The 12,447-nt window shown below is 35.0% G+C and overlaps 1 protein-coding gene across 1 annotated transcript; it reads left to right on the top strand.

The window, feature by feature from the left end:
* The first annotated feature begins 6,477 nt into the window (after positions 1-6,477).
* Positions 6,478-9,061, top strand: LOC147398661 (adenosylhomocysteinase). Its single transcript, XM_086447917.1, has 2 exons — positions 6,478-7,281; positions 8,027-9,061. Exons 1-2 carry the CDS (start codon positions 6,571-6,573, stop codon positions 8,771-8,773), a joined length of 1,458 nt encoding a protein of 485 aa, XP_086304043.1. The 5' UTR covers positions 6,478-6,570; the 3' UTR covers positions 8,774-9,061.
* Positions 9,062-12,447: the final 3,386 nt, after the last annotated feature.

The raw sequence follows: 12,447 nt of genomic DNA, 5'->3' as shown, positions 1-12,447 counted from the left end.
AGTTTCCAACGGTTGCTTGGCAGGACAATTAGTAAAGTTTTTCTTTCTAAATAGTCCCTGGACCTCATGTCCCACATTTCTCACGATTGAATGCCCTAATCTTTTGAACTTGTCATTTTCATCCAAAAATTGAATTTTTGACATCTTAATTAAGTTTCAGAGACTCCATTCCATCAGAAAAGATTTAAGAAAGAAAAAAGTCATTTTCAAAAAAAAATTCAAATATTTTGAAGATGTATGTACAAAACTAGGGTTTTTTCACATTTTTTTCTTAGTTTTTGGATGAAAATCGATCAATAATGATTCTTTTTGGTTGAAATCACTTAAATAAGTCATTATCTCAAGTTTTTAGTCAATTCTTCCATGTATTTTAGTCGAAAAAATTCAAAAATTGGAAATGAGCAGGTTTTACTAGTGTTGAGTTCACCACTTTTTATTTTAAAAAATGTTGAACTCGACAGTAATTAAAAAAACATTGGGTTCGACAGTAAATAGTGGTGAGTTCAAAAATATAAAATGTGAATTCGACACTTAATAACAAAGCGTTGAGCTTGACAGTAAAAATTATGAACTCGACAATACGAAGGACCATTATGAAAGAAAAAGTTTACTAATTGTCATGTCAAGCTAACACTCAAAACTGAGGGGCTATTTAGAAAGAAACCCTTATGCCAGAGTCCTTAAAGTAATATTTTCAATTTTTTTATCTAAACAATCATGGCCGCCCAATTGATATCCATTTAAGTTGAGCTATCATAAAGGAAATTATGTCATGGAAGTTGACGATAAAACATTCAATCATGTTTGATGGTGGTCATCGTTTTTCTGTGATGTCCATCACAATGCACAATCCAATCTCACTAATTTTTAATCTATCAAAGTCGATACTAAGCCCACTTGAGTAGTTCTTTATGAAGCTTATCAACATCTTTATTTTTACTATTATAATTAGAGAAGGCGGAGTAGAAGTGGTTGGATACCAAAATTTGGATGTCACAAATTCCCCCACATTAACATTTAAACTTAATGTAATCAATGTCACTTTTGTCAAATACTAGGTTTTCAAATGTATTACAAAAACTTCCTTGGAGTTCTGACAACTCCAAGGGAACTTTACTTTATGAACTTTGTTAACCAACAAACCTTGGAGTGGGGTTCCTTGGAGTGGGTTCCATGTCATAAAATTCAAATATTATGTTGCTAATTTGTTTCTTAACATAACTTGTAGTGATTCCAACCATATCAATTTGTGGCATCCAAAAACATGATCTAATGCCATAGGGTTATTATAAGGGACAAAATTTTAAGATCTTTGAAAAAAAAAAGTTTTAATTTTCACCATTGAATTTTATTTTTAAATTTGGGAGTTTGATATCCATCCATTTTCAACATCTATGGTCAAGTTCAAAAATGTTTTGATTTTTTTTTATCTTTTGAAATTGAGTTTTTTCATGAAATCTAAAAGGTTGTAGTGTTGGATTGCTACTTTGATAATACAATGGGCTCAATAACCCATAGTAAGTTATTCTTACTAGTTAGGCTTTGATTAGATAACAAACTTTATAAAGTAAAAGAGTTTTTGTAATAAATTTGTGACAATATCTTTCTATATCTATAGAATATATAAGAAGGGAACATGAAATTCTTTTGATTTTTTATTTTCCTAATTTCGCAGAGTGAATAAATATAATTAACTCTTTTAAAAGATCTTGGAGATTGTGTAATTCTCACTCACAAACTCTTCCTTCACACAATAGTTATTTTCTTTATTTCTCTTTCTTCATTTTCAGATTCCTATCTAATGATTCAGGATGTAATCCTGAACGTAAGGAATACAAAAAAAATGGGGTTCTTCTTGTAACATTTAGACCGAATGACTCTATGAAATTACGTCGGTACTTCCACACATTATAGGTAATATAAGAGACATCTCTATTTTTTCTCGAAGGGGTAGAATTACTACTGCTTACCTTTCAATTCACCTCTGACCATCAAATGAAATGTGAATAACCCATTCTCCTCTCTTTGAAACAAGGGGCGCTTCCGATTTTGTTTTACGTTATGGAAGAAATATATGTATATGTGATAGTAGATATTGACTAGTTATATATGAACTATCCATATATCTTATTTCCTTTCCCATCCCACTGTGAATTTAGATGGGGATTCCAATAAAAGTCCTTCTGTTTCGTCTGTGACGAATGAATAAACAGATGAAATCAAGCATATAGAAGAGAAAGAGCGAAGAATTGAAAGAATGGTTTCAAACAAAGAAATGGAAGAACTAGAGCCTTATGGATTGATAAAGACTTCATGGATAGGAACTAAAAACGAGATATCGAAGTAGTTCTGATGATTCAATAATCTCATTACTTCAAGTCGTAGTTCTTAGTTACTTCGACTGGATGGATCTTAGTTTCCCTGATAAATCTCTCATATTTTAAAAAAGTGTACTGATAATATGACTCGTTGGGTGGCATGTTCAATCGACTCCCTGATATGGATAAGTTCGGGAATTGTAGATTTTTATAACTCGGGATACCCTTTTTTTATGGGGAAGTGCAATCGTGTATCCCGAGACGTATAGATCCACAATTTCAAACTTATCGCGTTAGGGAGTATGCCACTTGGCACGTCATATTATCACGACTCTTTCGAAAACCCCTTTCATTAATAGTTTAAATCACAAATAAGCCCTTCGGATACATGTGCTTTGGTGGGACATGAGATTTGATGTTGTCTCACGTCGGCACCGCTCTGCCTATTGGGATTACAGTATACATACCTGGAGCACTCCTAAAATAGAAAATCAAAATTTCCATCGTTGGATCAGTCATTATTTCATCAATTAAAAATTCAAAGGTTGAGATTGCTGATTACTGGGGAGATGCACTTCATACACTCGACACCAAAAGTACCACATCATTCCTCTTAAATAGAAGACCACGTGACACCAGTGAGCACGTCGGTCCCACTCCCACCTCTCCATCCGAACCCTACGGACACCATTTATCAGATTCAAAATCAGATCAAATTGTCCAAAATACCCTTTTAAGATTTAATATGGATTTAAACATGACCCGAATATTTTTGTGAATATTAGAAATACCCTTTGTTTTTTAAAATGATAGCATGCCTCCCGTGACCTCAGTCTTCCTAATAGAATAATGCAAAAAGATTTAAATGCCCTCATCTTTAATCTCTAGTCAAAAATCCTAAATTTTTCTTTTAAAACTAGTCATTTTCTTGCTTTTTAATCTCTACGACTAAGATATTGTTTTTTAGTCTTCTCAACCTTCCATTTAATTCAGCATTTCCAACCTAGCACAAGGGTGGAGTTAGTAAGGAGTTGGTGGGGGCAATTGCCCCCATAGAACTTTCAAGCCCCCCTTATATTTTTAACTAATTGAATGTCCCATTTATCTCCACTCCCACACCTCTCTCCCCATTTGCCCCCACACTCTCACCTCCGTCCAACCGCCCCTCCCTTTTCAATTTTTTTGTTGATGGCATTGCCTCTTAGCCTTCTCATATATTAATTGGACATGACTTAAATAACATTTTTTTCAACTTCTAATAAAAAAAAACCTATGAATTTCTCCCTAAAACCATTCATCTTCAAGTTCTTCAACTATACAACTAACCATAGTTTGCACCCACTACAAGAAAATCCTGACTCTGCCTTTACCTAGCACTAACCTTTTTTGAAAAAGAAAACTTATGTTTTTCCAACAAAAATTTCATCATTTTCTACTTCTAAATTTCTTTTATTTTATTTCTTCCCAAAATAAATTATAAGGTAGAGTAACTTTAATTTTTCTTTTCAAACTTGATCTCTAGTTGATCATTTTCTACTTTGCCTTTAACCTATTGCACAAAATTTTAAATTAATTTTTTAAAGTCCAACAAAAAAATCCTACTTGACATTTGAAGATTGAAGTAGATATAATCTTAAGGTCAGGATGAGGGTTAAATTTTTTATCAAAGAGGTTGAAGATGACTTGTTTTAAAAAGAAATATCAATGATTTTTAACTAAAGATTGAAGATGAGGGCCTTTAGGTCTTTTTAATACATCTATTAAAAAAATTAAAGCTCGCAACATAGGGGAATCTTTAATATTCACGAGAACATAAGGGCCATGTCTAAATCACCTTTTAATATGAGAGGTTCTAGTGACACACCAACTTTTACTTATAGCTCGCCAATCCTTTTGAATCTGAGAGATTGTTTATAGATTATATGTAAATGTTCGACATCCCTTGACTCCTAAGAATGACTCATGAAAAAAATACATGATCTCAACCCTTTAAACAAAAAACCCAATGGTCTTTTTTGTTTAAAGGGTTGGGATCATGTGTTTTTTCATGAGTTATTCTTAGGAATCAACCGATCCCAACCCATATGTAAATGATGTGTTATAAGTAGAAGTTGGAGTGCTAATGAAACTTCTTTTACAACTAATATATATAGGGAAAATTATCAAAAAAAATATTAATCTTAGTTAATTATCAAAATAAATAAAATACCTAAAACAACTTAAATTGCTAGGCTATCTATTGTTTTAGTAACTTGTTAGGTTGAATTTGATTGACGAAAATGCCTGCCAAAAAAATAAAATAACAGAATGGACTGTTCATCGAGTAACTAAAACGTTATACAATCCAACACTTTAACTGATTTTTTAGTAAATATTAAAAGGAATCAAACGTTCTTTGTACGCTCCCATCACATAACCATAGATCCTTTGTTTCAGCATACACAAGAAAAAAGATTTATGGTTCTGTAACTTCCAGTACAGGGAGCGTCTGGGAAAAGAGCGTCAAATTTTCATTAGTCTTTTAAAAAAGGATTTTGTTACCATGTGTCCTAGGGAACACATTAAAGTGCAGTAAATACACTTTGGAATTTGAAATCTACGAGTATTTCAATAAAAAATAATGTTTAAGAGCATTTTTAATACAAAATTCAATTTTCAAAGTGTATTTATTACACTTTAATGTGTGTCCTAAGGGCACCCGCTGGTAAGACCTTTTAAAAATTAGTATTTTTCTGATAATTTATAAATGAGTCTGGTTAACCTTGTCCTAAGGTTTGATGTTAAAATGCACTAAATACATATGGGGAACAAGCACTAGGGGGCATATGTGGTCAAAAAAACAAAAAATTTGAGGTCTATTTTGGGTAAAATAATGATCCTAAAGTGTATTTAATTCTCTTTAACTTGTGCCCTTTGGACACACATTAACAAAATCCTTAAAAATATGAATAATGCTGAAGTGACCTCAAGTTTGAACCTCATATTGCATATCTTGACATAAAAGTGTATGAAATCATAGATATTTTTCATTGAGATACGAGTAAAAAATTTCTATGGAGGAGATGAAAATATAGTTTGGGGTCACTTGAACATGGAATATTTGACCCTTTTTTTGGGTAATTTTCCTAGAGAAAATTATCAAAAATTGATTAATTTTTTAATTAATTATCAAAAAGAGTAATAATATTTTAAAAATTACAAAAATTAGTTTAAAATGTTTTCATGTGTTTAATGAAATTGCGGGACTGTCAAATCTTACTAATGGAAGGTTTTTGATCATCTAATTTTCATGGAAGACAGAGATGTGATAAAGATGAGTCCCGGTATAGGTATAAAAGATCACATCCCTCTAGATTTTATGGAAAAACTCAGACACAAAATAAAAAAATAAAAATTGAAAACAATAATTTTTGGGGCTTTGATCCAACAATTTGAAAATGAATGGTTATTGAAATGTAATGGTAGAAAAAAAAAAAAAAACTAATGACTAGGCTCGGGCAACTATTTACCAAAAGATCATGTATGGGAACTGATGCTTATCAAGTATCGGAAGTTCAAGAAAGTTGGTGACCTAATGATAAGGGAGTCGACGATCGAAATGTCGATGAATGGCGGGAGTAACTATAACAATCCTAAGGTAGTGAAATTCTTTGTTGGGTAAGTTTCGACTCGCTCGAAAGTCATGGGAATTGTCTTAGAGAGAGTCTCGATGAAATAGACGTGTTTGTAAAGATACAGACTACCCACACCTGAATAGAAAGATCCTATGAAATTTTACTATTCCTTGAGATTGGTTTTGGGCCTTTCCTTCGCAATTTAGGGGAGGTAAGTTTTATTTTTTTAAAGTCCATAGAATTTGTCCACTTCGTCCATGTGGGCATGGGATCATGTCTTTACACGTCACAAGGTCAACTCAACAGCACTTAGTAAGATTTGAAATCTTACTAACTTAGTAATGCTTACCTTACCCTTTTTAGTACTTAGATAAAAGAATCGTGCTCCATTGACATTGGATTTAGTGCAATTCTTAAATAGTTTTCGGTAATTTACTAAAAATTACTATTTTAAATAATTAATTTAAAAATCAATCATTTTATTTATTTATTTAAGTAAATTCTCCTTTTCCCTAATATCTATATCTATAATAGGGGATATCCATCCTCCTCCAAATCTATCGCCTCCTTCTAAAGTCTCTCATTCTCATTTTCTACACTCACAAGAGAGAAAGAAAGAGCTTCGGATCTCGACAGCCATGGCTCTTCTCGTAGAGAAAACCACATCAGGTCGCGAATACAAGGTCAAAGACATGTCTCAAGCAGACTTCGGTCGTCTCGAGATCGAACTCGCTGAGGTCGAGATGCCTGGACTCATGTCCTGCAGAACTGAATTCGGTCCCTCACAACCCCTCAAAGGAGCACGAATCACTGGATCTCTACATATGACCATCCAAACCGCAGTCCTCATCGAAACCCTTACTGCCCTAGGCGCCGAAGTCCGCTGGTGTTCCTGCAACATCTTCTCCACTCAAGACCACGCCGCATCCGCCATTGCTCGCGATAGCGCCGCAGTGTTCGCTTGGAAGGGAGAAACCCTACAGGAGTACTGGTGGTGCACCGAGAGAGCTCTCGATTGGGGTCCAGGCGGTGGTCCAGATCTGATTGTTGATGATGGTGGAGATGCAACGTTGTTGATTCATGAAGGAGTCAAAGCTGAAGAGGAGTATGAGAAGAATGGGAAAGTTCCAGATCCGGCTTCGACTGATAATGCGGAGTTTCAGATCGTGCTTACGATTATTAGAGATGGATTGAAGAGCGATCCAAAGAGGTATCATAAGATGAAGCAGAGATTGGTTGGTGTTTCGGAGGAGACGACAACTGGTGTGAAGAGGTTGTATCAGATGGAGATGAATGGATCTTTGTTGTTCCCTGCTATCAATGTCAATGATTCTGTTACTAAGAGTAAGGTAAATTTTTTGGTCTCGATCCGGTTTTTTAGGTCTTTTTTATTAGTTCTACTATCTGATTTTCTAGGTCTTTTTTTTATTAGTTCTAATATCTTTGATGTGTTTTCTATGAAATTGTTAGGGTTTTGATTCAGATCTAGGGTTTATATACCTTTTATTCTTTTAATTTGATGCTTATTTCTATTTTCGCATCTGTAGATGGTGTTAGATCTGGTTTCCATTTTGTTTTAACGGACGATCTCATTCTCATTGTGAATTTTCTTGAAGAACAAATTAGGGGATTTAACTGAGCAGAGCTACGGAATACGGATTACTTAATTAGATTCCAGATTCAGATCGTCTAGATCTGAATCTGGAATCTTGTGGTCCTTTGTTGTTTTTTTTTTTTTTGTAGAGATCTGTAATGAAATCACATCATAGTGAGACAATTTGCTACTTTTAACTCACAAATTTCATAAATTTACAGTAGACTTGCATTTGGGATCAGATAACACTGCTCTCTCTCTCTCTCTCTCATTTCAGATCTAAACACTTTCCTGATCATTTTATTTACAGTTCGATTTGATTACCTCTCAATCAGAATTTGGAATGTTGTGGTTCTTTGTTTTTTGTAGAGATCTGTAAATAAGTGGCATCTTAGTATCAAAATATATATATTACAGTAGATCTGCATTTGAGATCAGATAACATTGTTCTCTTTCTCATATTTCAGATCTAAACACTTTCCTGATCATTTTATTTACAGTTTGATAACCTCTACGGATGCCGTCACTCACTCCCCGACGGTCTGATGAGGGCCACTGATGTCATGATTGCTGGTAAGGTCGCTGTAGTCTGCGGTTATGGAGATGTGGGCAAGGGCTGTGCTTCTGCCCTAAAACAGGCCGGTGCCCGTGTGATTGTTACCGAGATTGATCCCATCTGTGCCCTCCAAGCCTTAATGGAAGGCATCCCAGTCCAGACTCTTCAAGACGTCGTAGCAGATGCAGACATCTTTGTGACCACCACTGGTAACAAGGACATCATCATGGTCAGTGACATGAAGAAGATGAAGAACAATGCAATCGTGTGCAACATTGGCCACTTCGACAATGAGATCGACATGCATGGGCTGGAGACTTACCCGGGTGTGAAGCGCATTACCATCAAACCCCAGACTGATCGATGGGTCTTCCCTGAAACCAAGGTTGGCATCATTGTTCTTGCTGAGGGACGACTCATGAACCTGGGATGTGCCACGGGTCACCCCAGCTTTGTCATGTCGTGCTCCTTCACTAACCAAGTGATTGCTCAGCTTGAGCTTTGGAACGAGCGGAAGACTGGCAAGTACGAGAAGAAGGTGTACGTGTTGCCTAAGCATCTCGATGAGAAGGTTGCGGCTCTTCACCTTGGCAAGCTTGGAGCGAAGTTGACTAAGCTCACTAAGGAGCAGGCGGACTACATTAGCGTTCCGGTTGAGGGACCTTACAAGCCACCACAGTATAGGTACTGAGAGGTGAAAATTTGGGAGAGCCACAAAGGGAATTAAAAAAACGGTTTTTTTTCTGCTTTAAGTTTGTTTTTGTTTTTGTTCTTTTTGATTGGGTTGGGTTTATGTAGTAGTTTTGTTTTGAAGATGGGAAGAGTAGGTCATTGGATTGGACTGCTCCGACCTTAATTGGGATAAGTTGCTGAAGATGTTTCCTTGTTTTATTTGAAGTGTAGTAGCGTGGTTTATGAATCAGATCTTATGTGAAATGAATTGACAATAAGAATTTACTGCATTTTTAGTGCATAAGAATTGAAGTCCCTCCTCCGGAATCATCACAAATAGAAATTATGATTATGTAAATTGATCTCTACCATAAAATGTTGAACTCAACAAATAAGAAGTGGTGAGCTAAATAACAAGGGTTGCTCTTGACAATAAAAAGGGGTGAATTTGACACTGTACATGTGATCAATATAATGATATATCTCTTTTGACAAAATCCTAGACAAAGCATTTTGTCTTATATGGGTCAAAAGTTTTGGAATTGGCTGATTTTTTTTTTAGTGAAAATGATCTTTATGGTGAGAAAATCATCTTCACAAAAAACAGTCGATTTTAAAAAATTTAACCTGAATTTATAGGTTGGAGAATCGTGAACCGTTAATTTTTTTACCATTAATTTGTAATCACTTTTCATGTTGTCTAGGATTTTGTCAAAATAACCCGACCTATACATCTAGGGGAGCGTTTAAGGTATATAAATAAAAACATATGTAAAAACAATCATTTTTTATTAAAATATGGGTTAGAAATTTTGGATTGAACTGATTTTTTTATGAGGATGATCTCTATTATGAGAAGATCATCTTCACAAAAAATCAGCCCAATCTAAAACTTCTAACCCCATTAAAATTGTTTTAGAATGTGGACCATTGATTTTTTATCAATAATTTGTGAACCATTGTTGTTGGATTGAGAAGCTTGAGATTGGGTTGATTTTTTGTGAGGATGATTTTCTCATCATAGAGATCATCCTCACAAAAAAATCAACTCAATCACTCAATGGGCAAGGAGCTTCATGTCACCTCCACGCTGATTCAGAAGGTGTTCGGTCTACCGCACCTGCCAGCCATATCTATTCCTCGATTATTTGGATTGAAGGTACGAGCGAGATAGAAAGGACAGGGTCTAGGCCGGGAACAGCACCGCAGCGGGAACTCCCCTACCCGCCGGTCGAAGGCCATTAGTGATATGGGCAAAACAAAACTTACGTGAATACGTTGTCTCCAACACTGCGTAGCTTCCATCACTTTGATCGGGGGTGAGCGTCGTCGAGGGAATCCGAAATTTCTAACCTATATTTTGAAAATGTGGGGCGCTCATGAGACATAAGTAAAAACATATGTAAAAACAATAATTTTTCAAAATATGGGTTAGAAGTTTCGGATTGAGTTGATTTTTAGTGAGGATGATCTCTATGATGAGAAGACCATACTCACAAAAAACGGTCCAATTTGAATCTTCTAACCCTATCAAAAGTGATTTAGAATGTGGACCGTCAATTTTTTACTAATAATTTGTAAACCACTTTGATGGATTTAAAAGTTTCAGATTGGGTTGATTTTTTTGTAAGGATGATCTTCTCATCATATATAGGGACAGTTTGAGGGACATTTGAAAAATCCCATTGGAAATCGATGTTGTAAAGTCGTTGGATTTGGACGGTTAAATGGCTTGGATTGCGTATTCAAGTCGATTGCGAGACAGTTGGGACGAAAGGAAATATTTGAGGTATTTCCAAATACCTCTTTCCTTTTTTCTTTTTTAACTAAAATAAACTCTCATCCTCTCTCATTGTAATCCAACGAAACCGATTCATTCTCTTCTCTCTCTCTCTCTCTACTGAAAACACAGACAGAATAAAACGAAACTCATGAACTCACAACCCATGATTGTGGGCAAGCTCATCGCCTTCAACCTCCTCCTCCCCTCCTCTCTCTCTCTTTCATCCAACGAAATCGATTCATTCTCTTTTCTCTCTCTCTCTCTCTCTCTACTGAAAACATAGATAGAGTAGAACGAAACTCACAAACTCACAACCCACGATTGTGGGCAAGCTCATCGTCTTCAACCTCCTCCTCCCAAACCCATTGTCTTCAACCTCCTCTCTCTTAATCCTAACGTCCATTAATGGTGAAATATGATGACGAAAATAAACGCTGAACTATAGAATAAAGAAATTGGTGCTAATGTCCACAATTGGTTTTGATTTGAGCATTGAACCATTTGACTATTATCCAATCTCTCGCTGTCTTTTTTGGAGTACCAAGAAGATGAAAAGGGGAAGCAGACAAACCAACTGAACAATGGCAGAAAAACATTTTAAAAGTGAGTTCTGTTTTCAGTGAAGAGTGAGAGAAGAGAGTCGATCGAGAGAGAGAGAGATAGAGACGTCCTTGTTGAGAGATTTGTGAGAGAGAGGGTTTGAATGTCTCTTGTGTGTGTTATTTCTCTAGGGAGAACACACTAATATTGAGAGCTGGATTTAATTTTAATAAGTTAAAAAATGGAGAGAGTTTTTTGAAAACGTATAAACTCTTTTACAAAAGAGTGTTCGATTTCCAGCTGTTTGACAAATGCAATCCAAACCGTTTAGCCGTCCAAATCCAACGACTTTACAACATCGATTTCCAATGGGGTTTTTCAAACGTCTCTCGAACCGTCTCCTATATATATATATATATATGCGGGCGGTTCAAGGGCCATATGAGAAAACATATGAAAAAACTTTCTTTTTTCAAAATAAGAGTTAGAGGTTTTGGATTGAGCTGATTTTTTGCAAGGATGGTCACTATGATGAAAAGATCATCCTCACAAAAAATCAGCTCAATCAGAAACTTCTAAATCCATCAAAAGTGATTTACAAATTAGTGATAAAAATTGGTAAAAAATCGACGGTCCACATTCTAAATCATGTTTAATGGGGTTAGAAGTTTTAGATTGGGCTGATTTTTTTTTTTTTTTGGATGATCTTCCCATCATAGAGATCATCCTCACAAAAAATCAGCTCAATCCAAAATTTCTAACCCATATTTTAAAATTTTATTAAAAACAAAAGTTTTTACATATGTTTTCTCATATGGCCCTTGAACCTGACCTATTGAGTGTTCAGTTGCGTTGATTTTCAAAAACATGGATTTAGAGGAAAAACTGTTTTATATTTTTATTTTTTTAAATCAAATCGAAGTCATAATCACAAGAGATTAAGATGTCAATTTTTTTCTAAGAAACATCTCTCTCATCCATTGAACTTGTGCTACTGGGTGCTACAGAGGATCCACTTCTAAAATGCGACATCATTATCCACAAAGAAAGTCACCCATGTTGTTGTACCTACCTAAAGAAAATTTGAGGTGATCTTGCCCGTTTTGGTAAATAAGAAAAATGACCTAAATAGCCTCACCATCAACCTACAACTAGAAATCCTAGATTTTTCTTTCCAAAATGGTTCAACTTCAACTTTGTCTAAGTACTTTTTTTTTTTTTTTTAATAACTTTTCAACCTTAAGATTCTATCTTCTTCATCCTTCATCTTTTTAATAATCTTCTTCGCAAGTTCTTCGAATTTTGACTCATCAAACCTTTTTTATTTTTGTTAATCATCTTCTTTGTAATTTTATGATATTTTTAGTCAT

The sequence above is a fragment of the Akebia trifoliata genome, chromosome 7 (genome assembly GCF_017979445.1).
Source record: "Akebia trifoliata isolate Shusen 1 chromosome 7, ASM1797944v1, whole genome shotgun sequence".
In the NCBI taxonomy this organism is placed as follows: domain Eukaryota; kingdom Viridiplantae; phylum Streptophyta; class Magnoliopsida; order Ranunculales; family Lardizabalaceae; genus Akebia; species Akebia trifoliata.
Note: the sequence above shows the minus strand (reverse complement) of the source record. Positions and strands in the feature narration are given on the sequence as shown.